The 17662-nt window shown below is 46.7% G+C and overlaps 1 protein-coding gene across 6 annotated transcripts in view; it reads right to left on the bottom strand.

The window, feature by feature from the left end:
• The window catches only part of ARFGAP3 (ARF GTPase activating protein 3), a 42660-nt gene extending 35779 nt beyond the window's left edge, over positions 1-6881 (bottom strand). For all 6 annotated transcript variants that reach the window (XM_080938953.1, XM_080938956.1, XM_080938954.1 and 3 more), the window contains exon 1: positions 6754-6881. In XM_080938953.1, the coding sequence (XP_080795079.1) occupies positions 6754-6822 (69 nt within the window). In that variant the 5' untranslated portion in view covers positions 6823-6881. The remainder of the gene's footprint in view (positions 1-6753) is intronic.
• Between the last annotated feature and the right edge of the window lie 10781 nt (positions 6882-17662).

Here is a 17662-nt window from a genome sequence, read left to right as displayed (position 1 = left end):
GCTCAGCTGTCACACTTTTAAGCCAATGTGTCACCCAGAGGCTGGGTAAACTCTCAGTCTACTAAGTGCTGGCCTTGCAGGCATGAAGACCTGTGGTCCACCCGAGGGCCCCTGCGGGAAGGGAGAGGTGGGGAGAGGTGGTCGCATACTGTAAGGTAGGCAGAGACAGGTAGATCATCTACTTTTCAAGTTCCAAAGCAGTGAGCAAACCTGCCTTAAATTAACAAGGTAGATGGCATCTAAGGAATGACAACTGAGATTTGTCTTCTGGCTTCCACACACGTGTACACATGTGCTTATATACTAGCACACATGTACCCATGCATCCACAGGAACACACACACACACAGGAAGAGAAAGGATGTCACCTAGGTTTTCAAAACTCTCAAATTTCTCTTACTATAATAATGACCTATAACTACAGTAATTAGAGTGAAAAGAATATAGATCCATCTCTAACACTTTGTCTTTGAGCACTCAGTAGGGACCCTTAGTCCATAAATTCATGCCTGTGAGAAACATGGCTCTGCTGGGACACTGTTCCACACTGTCACCTGGGCAGTGGCTGTATCCTACAATGGCAGGCTCCTGGGTGTGAATCTTCTCTCGGTCAGGTTCCCAATCATTCCCCACCTCCAAATAGTCATATCCTCACACAATCTCTGCCCCTCTTCACTGAGGTGCTTTGTAGAAGGAGGTGGGAGGAACCATCTACCACTTTTGAGATCAGGCTAAGACACCACAGCCTCGTCACCCCTGGGTCACTACCTTTTGGGAGAAATCAGCTATGGTTTCTGAAGGAGATTCAGACAGCCCTGGGCAGAAACTCAAGTGCTAAGGCCCTAGCTGAACCGCCTGAGAAGAGCGGAGGACTGCCAACACCACACTGCTCAAATGACTGTTGCCACGTCACAGACAGGACACACCCAGCTGGCTAAGTCACTCCCCACTCCTAAACTCAGAACCCATGTGGGTGAAGATGCAAACTTTGGAGTGCTCCTCCAATGCTCCTCTTTGAAACATGACCACAGCAGTGTCCTCTGCTCTGCAGGCACTGAGGGTTCCTGCAGGGCTGGGCTTTTAGCCTGCTTTCTCTGTTAGCATAGGTGCTTAGTGCTGGCTGAACAGCTCTGGGTGTTTAGCTCCCACAGACCTTGACCCCGGAGTCCTTCCTCCTAAGCACTCTGTAAACCTTTGTAAGCCAAGGTAACAACAGCTCAAGTTGCTGCCAGCTTCGGAACCACCAGCAGACTCTTTAACAATGAGGACAGAAAACACTTGCTAGGCCACCCAGAGGGCTCAGTGGGTAAAGGTGCTTGCAGCCAAGCTTTGATGACCCGAGTTCAATTCCTGGATCTTACATAATAGCAGAAACAAATCCCTCAAGTTGTCCTCTGACCTACATAAGCAGGCCATGGAATGCATACACACCATGGTACTCATGTGACTCCCATCCACCACAAAATAAATAAATACGGACTTTAATATTTATTGTTAATTCAAGTTAAAATAGCAATTACAAAATTCCCACAAACAGAAAATTGTCTTTAAAATTGTTTTTGGAACCCACCTCACTCTAGATACAGTTTATAAAGTAAAAAGTTCCCTCAGGAAAGAGCTGCTTCAGGCCTTGAGAAAGGAGAAACCATGAGTTGCTAAAAGCCATCACCAGCCGGGCTCAGGCTGACCGGAGAGGGCGGGTGTGGAGTAACAGCTAGCCGTGACTCACTGTGGTGTCCTCTGACTGCTGGCTACGTGTCAGACACTGTGACAGGAGCCAAGGTACAAAGGCATGGATGCCCTCATAGAATCCAGCAGTGCATTCTGAGACCCAGGCTCTGCCAGGCCACGTGTTGGCCTAGGGGACAGACAGACACAGACACTGAACTGTGTACTTCCTATCCTGTGCTGTCCCTGGGACAAAGGTTGTCCCTTGGCAGCCACTGGTCTAGTGGGAGAGACAACTCGTTATGTGATCTTATGGCTTTAGGTTAGCATATAAAACAAGGTACCCTATGCAGGGTCAAAGACAGGACATGGCCCTGTGGAACACAGGAAGGCAGGGGTTTGCTGTGCACAGTCTAGGGCAGGCAAGCTGAGCATCAAGTCTGAGTGGTTGCTACAGGGGAAGGGAGACACAAAATGGGGTCTGCTCTGCTTTGATAGATGATCTTGAACAAACATGGTTCTCTAAGGAGAATCCAGTTCGCAGAAGGGGAAAAAGAAATGGCTTTTAGCTGATAGTGTTTGGCCCAGTGATGAAAACTTTCTTACAGAAATAGCAGCTAATGCTTCACAAAACCTCCACAAAAAACCTGGAGGAAAGGGCTTATCACCTCAGCAGCCTTGCTGACAGTGACACCTGGGAAATCTCCTGTCTCCTTGGCGGGTTTGTGGCAAGTTGAGTGTTGCAGTTCTAGATGTTTTTTAAGCGAGGGCATAAGCTCTGTTTTCTGCATTTGACAAACTAACCTCTGGCCTTCACCGTATTTTATAGAGAATAATTAATTGACCAAGCACCACAGCTGGGAAGTGGGAACCAGAGACGGAATGGTGGGGCATGCCTGGGAAGTAGAGGCAGGAGGATCAGAGTTCAAGGTTGCCTTTAGCTACACAGAGAACAGGAGGCCATCCTGGGATACTGGAAACCTTATTTCAGAACAAAAGGAAAACAAGGCAGGAAGTGGATGTTCGAGCTACCTTAGCACGGCCGTATGAAGTCCTTCATCTACCTTTTAAAATGAATGTAAGTGTTTTGCCTATTTGTGTATCTGTACACCATATGAGTGTCTGGTGTCCACAGACACCAGAAGAGGGCATTGGATCCTTGGGAGCTAAAGTTAAGGATGATTGTGAGTAACCATGTGGGTGCCAGGAACCAAAGTCAGGTCCTCTGTTGGAGACATAAATTCTCTTAACCACTGAGCCACCTTTCCAGCCTCCCCTATCTACTTTTTTAAAAAAAAAAAAATTATTTTGTTTCTAATTGTGTGTGTAGGGTGGCTGCCCTCTGAGTCCAGAGGCATCTGCCCTGGATTACAAGCACTGGTGAGCCACCGGCCATGGGTGCTGGGAGCCTCATTCGGGTCCTTTGCAAAGGCAGCACACGCTCTTCACTGCTGATCCATCTCTCCAGCCCCGTGCCTTCCATTTCCCACCCGCTACTGCAGGTTCCCTGAAGGCATGTGCCAGGTCTACACCTCCAGTGTAAAAGTCCTCAGGGCCTTATGTAGCCTCGGAGCCAATGGGAGCTGAACACCGGAGGAGCCCAGTACAGAAAACAGCCTTTGAGCTGAGACCTGCCATCCAAGCAGACTGTCATCAGATTCAAGGGAATGGACTATGAATTCCAAATACAAGCAAATCCGGTGGCTTTCTTTCGTTTCTTTCCTTTTAAAAGAAGATTTATCTATTTATTATATGTGAGTACACTGTAGCTGTCTTCAGACACACCAGAAGAGGACATCAGATCCCATTACAAGTGGTTGTGAGCCACCATATGGTTGCTGGGATTTGAACTCAGGACCTCTGGAAGAGCAGTCAGCACTCCTAACCACTGAGCCATCTCCCCAGCCCCAGCAGTTTTCCTTTTGCCCTTTCTGACAACATATTCTTGGACGCCTTTTTTTTTTTTCCACAGCCTCTCTCCCTTTTTAGACAGGGTCTCCTATAACTCAGCCCGAGTCACACTTGTTCCGTAGCTGTGGGTAACTCAATCCTCCTGCCTTTCCCTCCAGGTGCTGGAATTAAGTGTGAAGCACGATTTCATGCCTCCAGCCCCATTAAAGCAAAAAGTTCACTTGGCATGGTCTTACAATCCCAGCGGAGTCTTTACATAGTGGACTTTAAAAAAAAAAGTTTCCCTTGGTGAAAGAACCCTTGGCAATCCTCCTGCCTCGGCTTAAGCATTTAAAAAGTGCTCTTAAGCCAGGCATGATGACTAGATGGCTTGAAGCCATCTCCATCTTGTAACTAATGTCATTCAGAAAGTTGTAACAGGGACCTGCAAAATTCAAGGCCAGCCTAGGGTTGCTGGCCTGGGCTACACAGAAAAAGCTGTCTCAAAACAAAACAACAAACAAAAAACTAAACAAAACAAAACAACCCTTGAATATATAGTTTAATGGCAAAGTGCCTGCCTAGAGTACACAAGGTCCTAGGTTCAAACCCCAGTTCTACACCAGGATGGTGGGGCTTATTGTTGTCCAGTCCTTCTTGTCATTAAAACTAGTTTTCGCTAGCAGGGCATGGTAGGTCATGCCTTTGATCCCAGCACTGTGGAGGCAGAGGCAGGCAAATCTCTGTGAGCTTGAGGCTAGCCTGGTCTACAGAGTGGGTTCCAGGACACCTAGGGATACCCAGAGAAACTCCATCTCACAAAAACAAAAAACAGAATCTAGTTTCACCATTTTTCAGGTCAAAGCCATCCAGTCAGCAATGGCTTCAAGCCACGACCACAAAAGCTAATGCCATGAGACATGACAAGAAGCTACACTTTGGAATCTTTCTTTAGAAATCACACCACAGGAGAGTTGGCTCAGTGGTTAAGAGCACTGATGGCTCTTCATGAGGTCCTGAGTTCAATTCCCAGCAACCACGTGGTGGCTCACAACCATCTGTAATGGAATCTAAAGCCACTGGTGTGTCTGAAGACAGCTACAATGAACTCATATATCTAAAATAAATGAATAATTAAGAAAGTAGAAATCATATTACAAAACAAAGTTTCCATAGGTGTGCTCTTCAGAACAAAATGGGAAAAAAAGTGGCTACATTCATGTAGATTAGAATTCAACCAGGCTTTCCTTTGTGCATGTGTTTCTGTCTTTACATTTTGAGGCAGGTCTTACTTTGAAACACATACTAATCAAAAAACCACTACATATCTCAAGCTAGCTTTAATTATTGGAAATACACCTGCCTCAGTTTCTCTCAAGTGCTGGGATTATAGGTATGTACTCTCATGGCCAGTTGAACAATAATTTTAATTTTTTTGAGAGATAGTCTAATGTAGTCTAAGGCTGGCTTAGAACTTGCTACATAGCCGAGGCTGCCCTTGAACTCTTGTTCTTCTTGCTTTCACCTCCCAAGTGCTGGGATTACACCATATGCTACTGTAGTCAACTAGATTTTAATATGCAAGCCCACCCATGTGAGTTCCTTAAAAGTATCTTTTGGTATTGATGACACTTCTTATTTAAAAGGAGTGCGTTTCCTTTTTGTTGTTGCTTCTTGCTTTTTGTTTTGTTACTTAGCAGGGGCTTTTTGACACATTCAAAGAGAATACATATTGCTGTGGTTCACAGAGAATGTAGTAGCGTATGCAATTTTCCACCCTTCCAGCTGTAGATCCAATCTTGTGTGGTAACAAGCAAGTCCTTGCTACACACAGATCCATCTACATTGGAAAAAAATAAATCAAGAAAATCGTAGAGCAACAGACACTGGACAGTGCCTGGAAGCCAGCTCCTCTTTCTTATATCAAACAGTGTCACCCCTACTTAACCACTTCCTTCATCATAAAAACCTAGAGCTCCCTTCCACCATCGCGACAGAAAATGCCTGACTTTTGTGAAGTGCTGGAACTTTCTATGCCAGCCATTCAGGACCCCGTAACCCTGGCTGTGCCCATTAACAGATGGTTCCTCAGAGGTGAAGGTAGAGGCCAGATGGAACTCGGAGAGCCCACAGTGACACGACAGCCCTTTGCACTTAGGGTTCCACCCTACTCTGTCATCCTAGGGAAGTGGTCACCTTAACCCTGTGTATCATAACAACACTGCCAGCCACATGCTTAAAGTTATGAGGCTCAGTGGTTGGGGGGTGGGGACACATAAGGGAAAGGAAGATTGGTGGGGCCGACCTAAACCTCCATAGGGATGAAATTTTAGTGAGCTTCCTCAGGAGCACAGAAAGCTGGCAACCAGGGCAGAGAACCTTAGTTTTACTAGATTGGGAAACAGGCTGCCACCAAAGGACAATGGTGACAAGGATCCAACAGGTCCATAGATAGCCCTGAAGAACACTCAAGACAAGATTCATGGTGGGGAGAAGTCCTTCTTTCCCAGAACCTAGTACCACTTAAGAGCTATTTACCTTTAGCTCACAGAGGCCAGAAGAAGTGAACTAAGCCTCTCCAGTCTTTTCAGTGCCCAACTATACAATTGACCGACATCAACCCCACCATGTCTGTGCTGTCTCCAGACCTAGGCACCTCTAGATGCTATGAGTTAGCCTTCTCTCTGAACCCCTAGGTAGTCTAGCTTCTGATCCTGGACACTCCTAGAGGCCCATACCCCAGTTTTCTCTGTCCCTGAGATTCACTGGTCTCCTGTCCCAGATGTCCATGCCCCAGTCTTCTGTCTATCCCCTGGTGCTCTGGCCTCTGGTGGTGGATACTCCAATTGTCCATGTCCCAGGCCCCCCTGTGACTCCAGGCGCTTGCCCTCGGATGCTCGACATCCCAGTTGTCCATGCCCCAGTCCTCCCTGTAACCCCAGGCTCTCTGCCTTTTGGTCCTGAGCATAGTCGAGATGTCCATGTCCCTGTGCCCCAGTGCGTGCCAGACCCAGTACTCCGTCGCTAAGACCCTGGTGTGCGCCCCCCTTTCCGCCCCTTGTTGACGAAGGTTGGGGAGCTGCGGCTGCCAGGCCCACAGTGCGACGTGTCACAGGCCGGGCGGCTCCTCCCACGGCCGCGGCCACACCGGGGTCCAACGGGCCGCGGGGTCCCGAGCCCACCTGCGGTCGTTACCTTGTTAGTGGGTACTGAGCGCAGGCGCTTGAAGATGGCCAGGATGTCCTGCTTGCTGGGGTCCCCCATAGTCACCGAGAAGTGAGGTGAAGCAGTCCCCAACAACCGGGAAGAGAAGCGGTTGCCGCCTCCCGGAGACCGAGAGGCGGGGCTGCGCGTGACGACAGGCCCCGCCCCTGCCGCGCCCAGGCTCCGCCCACAAGCGGGCGCACGCGCCGTTCTTCTTTACTCCGGAGGTCTAGCGGCGCCACTGGTTTCTCCGGGTTCCAACTTCGAAGTCGGACACGGCAGGCGCATGCGCGGACGCTCGGACAGCTCCTTGCCTCCTCCAGCCCTCCGCAGTCTTTTCAAAGATCTCAGCGTTAGTCAGGGTCCTGCAGTGTGGGGTAGAAACCCCACGCTTTGCGCAGGGAGCACCAGGCATATCCACCGGGCTCGCCAGCATCCAATTGCCGGCCGACGGCCTGTCTCACACGCATCCCTCAGGATGGCAGAGCCAGTGGGTCCCATCCTCATGGATCTGCATAGTAGTAGTGTATGTTTGTACTCTTTCTCAGCTAAAGCCAAGCCCTGAATGAAAATCTACTGGAAACTTCTCTCATTTTCTCTCCCGTGTGAAACCCAGGCTAGCCTAGAGCCCACTGTGTAGTCCCGGGCAGGACTTGAACCGGAGATCTTCCTGCTTCAGTTCACTACTACCGAGATTACAGGTCTACACCAAGCCATACCGGTTTGGTAATTGTGTAATTATAAATTGTCTGTTCTGTTAATAGGGAGAGAGAGTACTTGCCTCTGGGCAAGTTCTGTCAGGGTCAGAACTGAGAACTCTAGAAAGATCAGAAGCATATCTGTATTTAGTGCTTGGGGCTCCATCTAAACCTTGAATAACATTAGTAGCTAGAAGGTTTGGGCTTGGGAGCAGGTGCCTCTTTTACAGGGGTCAAGGTGGAGCAGCTGGCAAACATGGCCTTAGGTAGCGCATAATAGAAGAAAAACAGGTTTTGGTGTCAAGTGTAGTGCCCCAGCCTCTGTCCCAGTTCAACCGGCTGCTTCCCAGCCAGGCCACTTTAGGTACTTGCTGTATGAAGGAGTTGGAGATGAAGTATGCTGACCAGAGCAGCATTGCAGCTTTAGGGATGTTCTGTAAAGGGCCTTGGTGTGGAGTTGGGACCTCACATAAGACAACTGGCATGGGACAAAGTTCTCAGCACAGTGACAAAAGAGCAGGGAGTAAGAGACCAAGACAGCAGACAGAGCAAGAAGAAAGGAAAAGGGAGAGGGGGAAGGGTTATTTGCTCCAGAGGGACAAAGTTCTCAGCACAGAGTGACAAGAGGGCAGGGAGTCAGAGACCAAGACAGCAGATAGAGCAAGAAGGGAAAAGGGAGAGGGGGAAGTGTTATTTGCCCCAGAGGGACAAAGGACTGCCTCTGGATAGAGGAGACAGCTTTGGCTATAGCCAAACAGCAGCTTATAAAGAAAGGCAAAAGGGGAAATCCCTTTAGGATAAGTTGGGTTTGATTGGGTGTGTTAATTAGGTGAAAGGCGGGAGCGTTTGATAGCTGGACCTTTGTGGTTAGCCTGAGGACGTGGTCAAATATGGTAGCAGACCTTGGTAGCTAGCTTTAGGAATATAATCTAGCGGTTTTTAGTAAGGAGAAAAAGGAAGGGCAAGGCCTGCCAGTGCCATGCTTGCCATGCTCAGGCCTGCTAGGTCCCTTCAGGCTGTGTATTCATCAACCCAGAGCTGGGCCTTTTCCAAGGTTAGGAGATGTGCAGGCTTCAGGAATAGCATGTTGCTTCTGCAGACAACCCTCACCATTTGAAGGCTCTTCCTATCTTCATTCAAAAATCTGTATCTGGGTAACTCAAAGGAGTTAGGAAAACAGCCGTGCCAATTTGGCAATGCAAGCTTTTTAATCTTTGGCTTTGGGAAGTAGATCTTTAGCCTCCGCTCAGGAATTCAAGGTCATCTTTGGCTACATAGTGAATCTGAGGCAGGCCTGAAGTACATTGAGACCCTAGATAAATTCTTTTCAAAAAGGAAACCATGACCTCGTCTACTGTTTAGGCTGGGATTTAAATGTGATGGATCCAAGGAAGTATCAGGATCAGAAACTAAGGCATCATCAGGTCACTTTCTCAGTTGTACACACGGTACTATTGAAGGATCTCCATTTCTGAATCGGCCAGCTTCACTGTATGTTTATGTTGTAGCTTTGACACCCTCCAACCCTTAATTATAGGCTATACAAGAGCTTCATGGGGAAAATGCCCTAAAAGGCTCATATTACCTGATGTATATGCCACAAACCTCAAAAATATTTCTAAAAATACCTTAAAATTCCAATGGAAGCCATGTGCCTATACTCTAGCAGCCCAGCCCACTGCAGTTTGGAGAGCTTGCTTTGACTAATTTGCTCAGTAAATATCTGCTGAAATTGTTTCTCTGAGCTTCTTTCCAGGTAAGAACTGAGCAGAGGGCTGAAGAGATGGTTCAGTGGTTACCAGAGGACGTCTGCACCGTCACTGTCACCGAGCCTTGGACAGAGGTCTGGGGGATTGAAAAAGAAACACACACAGACACACTCGGTGAATGCCAATCAGGCTTTATTTGGGACTCCTATTATATGGGGTGAACAACAAAGCCTGGGAAGGTCAGGTGCAGTCATGAGTGTTTAAAACAGGATGTTTTCAAGGTAAAGATGGCTGGATGGAAGTTTGGGGGCATGGTTAAGAACCACAATGGACACAAGGAATTCTTTAGCAAAACAAGTGGGGGAAGGAAAAATAAGGCCAGGCTCCAATGGCAGGTTACAACACCAGAGGACTCAGGTTAAATTCTCAGCAGTTACAAGAGGATCCAGCACCCTTATACAGATATACACACATGCAGGTAAAACACCAATGCACATAAAATAAAAACAATTTTTAAAGAAAAAATGTTACTTAAAAAATTGAGCAGAAGCTTCCCGTTGGTAAGTTTCATCCAATAAAGAACAATCTCAGCTTTGGCACTAGAGAGATGACTCAGTGGCAAAGAACACATACTGCTCTTGCAAAGGACTGGAGTTCAGTTCCCAGCACCCCGGGAGGCCCGAGTGTAACTCCAGCTTTAGGGGATCCAACCCCTTCTCTGGACTCCTCAGACACTGCCTTCACTGGTACACAAATACATACACACGCGCACACTTTTAAACCTGAGAAAAAAAATTAAAACACTGTAAGGAACATCACTTCTGGTGCAATAAAAATGCTAGATAATCTCCAAAATCATAGCTTCTCTTGAGCCTATTTAAAAGCAGAGATTGCTAGGTAACCAAGTAAGCTGAATTTGGAGAACCTGACCATAGCTTTTCTGAGTGGGCAGAACACTGGAGAGGAGGTGGCATGGCATAGGAGGCAGAGGCAGGAGGATCTCTGGGAGTTTGAGGCCAGACTGGCCTACAAAGTGAGTTCCAGGATAGTGAGGGCTAGATAGAGAAATCCTATCTCAAGAAGAAAAACAACAACAAAAACCCAAACCAAACCCAAACAAAAAAAATACAAAAAAGCAAAACAAAAAGTGTGGTTGTGGTAGTCTCTGGTGAACTTACTTCACACCAGTTTCTTTGATAAACAAGTTTTTATTTCTAACAATGTGGTACAATGTATACAATACTGTGAATACACACTATGCATATATATAATATTCACCTTTCCATACATATAGACAAAAACCCTTACCCATGTGTGTTAGTATCCACTGTTGTGACAAAACACTTGATACAACTGAAATGAGTAAACATTTGACTCATGGATTCGGTCCATGGTTCTTTGGCCTTATCAGTGTAGGCCTGAGGCAAAATTGAACATCATAGAAAGAAACACTTGACGAAGAGTTGCTTCCCTCACGATAGTAAAGGAGACTGGGTTGAGGACAAGAAACAGCCTTCAGTGTCCCCATTTCCTGCAACAGGCTGATGGGTTAACTGTCCAACTATGAAATAATCGATGGATTAAACCTCTGATGTCATCCACCTTACGATCCAATCATTCTTCAACAGTACCACCTGCCGAAGAACCTTCAAACTATACCCAAATGTGATAACCATAACAACCTGCCATAAGTGTCACAAAGTTCCACTGATGACACTGAAGTCCATGGGCTTCCTTGATTCAGGGGCTAACACTACCTAACTGGAGACCATGGCTACCCTGAGGCTGGGGCTGCTGTCTGGCCAGCCCTTTACAAAGTAGTCATTTTCCCAGTGCCCTTCCTTTTGGCCAAATATACACTAGTTCTGAGTCAGGTGTCCTGGTTCTTGTTAAGATAATTCTGGGGCATTTTGAATTACCTTGAGGTGATTGCCACAAGGTGCTGGCTTTTATCTATCCTTTCTCTCTTCTGACCAGGGTCTAGTCCTATCTCAACCTTTTATGTCTTCCTTTAGCTGTCTGGATCATGGGGTCTGAAGGCCTAGGGGCTTAGTCAGGAGTCTCAGATGAGGGTCTGGAATAATTTCACAAAAGATTAAATCCCAAAGTCAAGGTAAGTGGACTTCTAATCTAATTCACACTTATGCATTGCAGCAAATCATTCTTTTTCTTGAACCTCTTAGATGTGAATGAACCTCAATTAATACTTAGATGCCCATAGGGTGATTTCCAGGCCTACTCTTTAACTAGGAGCCTGTAAAGGATGTAACTTGTTAAATGTGAGAGGCAACTGGAACCCCAGGGCTCTCAGAGCTGCTCTTTATGTATGGCATCCTGGAAGTGCTAATGGTACCAGGCATGGGTACTACGGATGTGAGAACTAGAATTATATTGTAGGTGCTCACAAAGCAGGGCTGTGCCAAATTCAGAGTATCAGAAATCAACAGAGCCCAGAGGATTTCAGAAATGAACAAGGCACAATACAGTTGTGAGTAGGAGCCCTATCGCTTCCTTCCCTCCACCCTCCACTTTTCATATTTTTGAAGACATGTTTTGTAGCCCAAGCTTGTCTGGAACTCACTATGTAGCTCAGGTTGACTGCAACCTGACAATGCTAATACTTCATTCTCCTGAGTGCTAGAATTTCAGACACGAGCCACCAGACCAGCTCAAATGAAAGTTTCTGAAGCCAGAGTCCACTGGAATTTAGTAACTAGTCAGCAGTCTCAAACAAATGCATTTCTGAACCAAAGACAGAGCCTGAAGCCTGTTACAGTGCTGCAGCCAGTCTTCAGTCCAAAGAGATCAAGCTGGGGCCATCATGTATCATGATAGTCAGTGAACAGACCAGACAAACAGAGAGGGTTGCATTATGGTTGGCAGGTTGCACATGGCAAATTGTCAAAAGAGAAGCTACTGGGTATGAGTAACACAGAAGCTAAGGTGGAGTCACAAAGGCAGATTTGCACCAACGGTTCCCAAGACAGACAAGCAGAGAAAATTGCATTATGGTGGGCAGGGGTGCATATTACAAACCAAGACTGAGCCTACTGGATATGGTTGACATAGAACCCTAAGGCTCAGGCAACTACAAAAGCAGACTTGCATGAGCCATCACCAGGGCTGGTCCTCTACTTTAGGCCCTCTAAGATCCCTTGGTGGCCATCAAATATGTCAACAATTGGTCCAGGGGATCTTTTGTTCAATAAAGATAAAAATCACAAATGGCAGCTTGTAGCTTTCTTCTTGTTAGCAGCTCTGAACTGCTGTTTCAGATTAAGAACAAGCAGAGAGAAGTACTGGATGGCTAGCCAAGCAAACAGTTAAAACAAACAAAAAATAGCAAAGCAAAACAAAATAAAACAAAAAGTTAGCTAACCTGGTAAAGACCATGAGAGAAAAATGATGAGAACAGCCTTTTTCTTTCTTGGGGGACTTCAGTGTTAATGCCTGTGCCCTGTTGAAGTCCACAGCTCAAAGGATGAGCTACTTGGTATTTTGGTTTTACATCCTAAATCGGGGGGGGGGGGGGGGGGGGGGGGGCAGGGGGCAGTCAATACTCAACATACTCTTGACAAAGCAGGTTAAGAATCAGCTTTTGATATGCAAACTGTCCCTACCAGGGACCATATAAAAAGCTCAGCCCAGCTACTGAGCTGTAGGTTCTTTGCAGATGCTGTGACTACCCTAAGCTTCAGTTTCCTCATCTGTGAAATGGGGACAGTTATTCCTACTTGCTAGGGAACTGGCATTACTTATAGGGTGAGACATAAGCATGCTGCCTAGCAAAAAAAGGGCGTTCAGTAAGTGGGGTAACTGGAAAGTAGTGATATTCTTTTATGTGATGACATGCCAACAGAAGGATTTAGTTCAATGTCACCAACTACAAGAAGTTGCCTCTGTCGCCTAAGTAAACATGAGGAATCAGGCACCTTCAGAATCGCTTTTTGTTAGTCTGCATCACTCTTTAACCTATCAGATAGTCTCTGTCAGTACTTGGCCTGGAACTGTACAGAGAATCTCCATCTGTTGACTTGTTTCTGTTGGTAACAAAAGCAGGGAAGCTTGTTGTCTGGCAACACAGGATGAGCATGGGAGGCTGCACTAGCCTGTAAAGCAACAAGAGGCAGACTAGCCACTGCCAGGAATGTCTGGTGGACATTTTTGGTGGACAGTTACTTGGCAAGTACTTGTGGAATGAGATTCTTTGCTTTTTGCTAAGTAGCAAGGAAACTATTCAAAAGCAACATTATAGTATAACCAGAAAGAAATGACCAAATGAGGTCCTTTTCTGATGACTACTTGCAGTGATAGTGTACTCACATTTTATACCTGCTTCCAAATCTTGACAGTACACACATTCAAAACAAGAGGCAGCAATAAAAGCATTTAACACAGCTATGGGAAGTTTTGAGGAAACTAAATGGTTCAGAGCTTTCAGAAAGCTCAAAGTCCTCAGAACAAGAATCTGAAAATGAGAGTCTTCTGCATGAAGGCCACTTTCAGCAGCATGGCCATTCATACTTACTCTACTTGTAGGTAGAAGCAGAAGAGCGCACTATACAGTGTACAAACAGGAAGGCCAAGGAAAAGCTGATCTAGTGTACCTCCACCTGAGAGGCTACAAATTGAACACTGAAGTGACCACATGCTAATGGTCACTCTGAAGGTTAATCTCAGGCTATTGTGGTGTGCTGAATGTTGGCATAGTACCTGCCATAGGAATGCTTCTCACATGCATCCCAAAGACCCATCAATTGTTAAGAGACTTACATGGAAAGCCCTGTAAAAAATGTGTTCCCAGAATCCAGCTTCCCCTACTCCCAAGAAACTCCTGTCACCAAACAAAAGTGTCTGGAACCAGGGAAGCAATGGTGAGGACAGAGTACTCAAGTCTGGGTGGTTGTGGTCTTTGATCCTAAGCATACCTGTCAGGTGCTCCCTTTCCCCACATGCTAGGGATTTAACAGATCCCAACGGAAGACTTGCTTAAGCTGCACTGCACTGCTCTTAATGTTTCCTTTTACTTCAATGCCTTTCTGTGGACTGCCTTGTATAAGAGGCTGAATAGATATACTTTAGGAATGTTTCATTCATGTAGCTTTATGGCTGTAATTTAAGACTCAAAACACAATTCTCATTTTCTTATAAGGAAAGTGAGACCCAGGCCCATTTAGACCTTTCCGCTAAGGTGCCTCATATGCTACAGCTGCTGAGGCCAGAAGGTTGCACAGTACAACCATCAACACTGACAAAATGAACACAGGCATGTAATGAATGAGGAGGGCAGTATTGCCATCAGCTTAGATGTATGCTTAGGATCTAACACACCGAGTGCTGGGGTGCTTATCTCTCACCTACATCTACCTGCTTCAGCCTTGCTCCAGTGAGACACAGAACAGATACAGGGAGAAAGACTTGCCCTGAAGAAGCACAGGGACTGGGCTTGAACATAGAGAAAGTGGGCTTGGAAACTCTTGCTCCCACATTTGAAACCTGGGGAGGAAAAAAAAAAGGACAGGGAATGTATGGTAAACAGAGGAAGATGGAAATAAACCTGTTATGTGACAATTTTAACATGAGGAAAAATGAGTAGTCCTAGAACTTCATTAGAACACATCTCAGAGATTGGAGCAGGTGTTCAAATGCCCAGCACTTTGAAGAGAAGCACCTAAACTTTTCCTAGGAGTTTTTCATACCACATTCACAGCACAGCCATGGAAGGCCTGAGCAGGGTAGGCATGGTAGACTTGATGCTGTCAGCTCCACATGGGTCTGGCACTGTCTCTTCTGGTGCCGCAGCCAGACCCAGCCAGACCCAGCACTCTAGAAATCCATCTGGGCTGATGCAGCACTGCCCAAGCCTCATGTCTTCTGCCCCAGTCCCTTGTAGACACCTTCATGAGGCCTTCTCATCCCTGCTGCCAGCTTGAACCTGACATCTCGGTGGCTGAAGGTCTTGGGGGGACCAGAATAGTGAGACACTTCCATTTGACTTGAGATACAGCGTGCCTTCATCAGGAGAGACCCAGAGGACTGGGGACAGAGATAAAAATCCACTTCCTACATCCATCTGGGAGAGCCCTTGAGAAATCAATGTCAGGTCAAAGCTTGCTGTCAGAAGAACATGCCAGGTCCCTTGTCTCTTTAAAACGATGGAAAACAGTCCTTGCACGGCTGCTCTGTTGTCATTCATCTCATCTGTGTGACAGCCTGGAGAGTGGACAGCATTGTCCCCATCATGCTGATGAGGACACTGAGCTGCTGCACAGCTGTTAGAGGAGAGGGACAGGGTTGGGACTGTGTCCTGCTCTTCTGTGTGGGAGGCATCTTCACTACACTGGCTTGTACTTGGCCTGTGGCAAAGGCCAGAATCACTAGAGCTTGTCTGGATGATCTAGCCACCTGTGGGGAGGGTGACTCGTGCAGTGACTGCTAGGGCTGCTGTAACAGAATCTGGATGTCAGACAACAAGGGAAGCTCATCACTCAGTTCTAGAAGACGCAAGTCATAAACCAAGGTGTGGCCACACTCCCCCTGAGGCCTCAGCCAGGTCCTTCCTGCCTCTCCCAGCTTGTGGGATCTGCCAGAGTCCTCAGCTTCCTGGCCATCTGACCACTTCTCTCCAGTCCTCTAGCCATCTTTCCCTGAGTATCTAGAGCAGATTGTTCCCGCACTATAAGGACAGCAGCCCTGCCACGTGTTGAGCCTGCTTTAAGTTGCTCACATCTAAAAGGCTGCTTTCAGCAAAACTCACATTGTTGGATTTGGAGAACACAGGTCCATCCTTAAACAGAATAGGTATTATGTCCACACTGAGGCTCATAAGGAAACTGAGGCTCATAAAAGGGGCCACCTGTAGAGATAGATAGTAAGTGTGATACCAGGTCCAGCCAAGACCCAGGTTCTTGGCCCCAGGAAGCTGGGCTGGGTCTCATACATCTGCCCTCTTCCCACTGAGCTGTCTTTCACATGGGGAGGAAAACCTGAGAGAAATGGAGGGGGCACTGACATTCTGCTCTAATGGCTTTCTCAACGTGACCAGATTCTGTGAGACTGCACAGTTCTCCCCACATATCACACCATGATCTGATGATGCAGGGTGAGTGTCAGTGTGCTGCCTGTTTGTTGCTGGGTCCTAGGTTCTAGAGGATGGTGTCTGCATCTGTACATGTGACGGTCAGGAAACGGTGTTCCTCATGCATGTCTGGGAAACAGACTTGTGCAGGCTACCAAGATTGTCATGCAGGCTACAGGACCTGCTGTGGCTTTGAGGAATGGTGGTTGGCCCTGTCTTTTATTATATCTCTGATTTAGCTACAAAACCATTTACCGAGAGCAGGAGCAGAGCATCAAAGCTCCTGTCCAGCTCTGCCTGGCTGTAGCCCAGGCAGTAGCAGACAGCAAGGCTGGCCCACTTATGTCCTGCCCCTACCTGCCTCTCTGCACACTACACAGATCACCTGCCAGTCTCTCTGTGTATAAAGTGAATGCTCGAAAAGGGGGTGCAGAAGGACTTGAGTCTGTAGTCCTGGCTTCCTGGTCCTGCAGCTCACATTGCCTGGAGAGCCTGTGCTTTTTCATAGTGGTCTAGGTGTCTCATTCTTCCTTCAGTAGCAGTTGGCACTGTCATCCCAGCTACAAACTCCATGGGCTCATTGATGTACCTGTAGGAACAGAAAGGAGCAGTGATGGTGGGATGTTTATTTTTGTTAGTATTAAGGTCTTTTGTTTCTGGGTATGGTGCACACGCCTCTTCAGTCATGTGCTGAGGATAAATACATCTGCACCATATGGACAATAAACAGGATTAGATATGAGGTGTCATTTCCAAGGCCTTTAAGGTAACTGTTCAACCCAACCTATCTTCTCCTCAGGAGCTGAAGGGAAGAGGGAGTGCTTTCCAAGTGAATGAAACCCCACTGGTCTGGAATTGGAGTGCTATACACAACACCAGAATTCTAGAGCAGTGCTGCTCAACCTGCTGGAAGCCTTTAATACAGTTCCTCATGTTGGAGTGACTCCTAACTATAAAATTATCTCGTTAATTCATAACTTGAGTTATAATGTAAATATGTGATATGCAACTTCTGTCTGGATCACAACCCACAGGTTGAGAATTGCTGCTCTAGATAATCACATGCACTGAAAACTGACTTGCTAGGCACAGGGATAAGCTGCTGTACATCCAAGCCCTAAGACTGGAGGATGCTTAGCCAACATGACCTGGCCTATTTGGATGATACAGATCTTCTGCTTTCTAAAGTCACAGACTTTTGTTCTAGTATTGTTACAGATACTAGCAGGAGCTTCTGGCTGCCAATCTCTTCCCAGATCAGCATGTTAAACATGAATGATATAAATGGCAACCACTGACTTCCTGATGGCCAATCACTGGACCTTTCTCTAGTCTCCTGCAGAGTTATTGAAAAGTATCCCTAAAGGAAGGGTGGACTTTTGGTTTGGTTTCCTGTTGGTCAGCTAAGCATCATT

The sequence above is a fragment of the Micromys minutus genome, assembly GCF_963924665.1.
Source record: "Micromys minutus genome assembly, chromosome: 27".
Lineage (NCBI taxonomy): Eukaryota > Metazoa > Chordata > Mammalia > Rodentia > Muridae > Micromys > Micromys minutus.
Note: the sequence above shows the minus strand (reverse complement) of the source record. Positions and strands in the feature narration are given on the sequence as shown.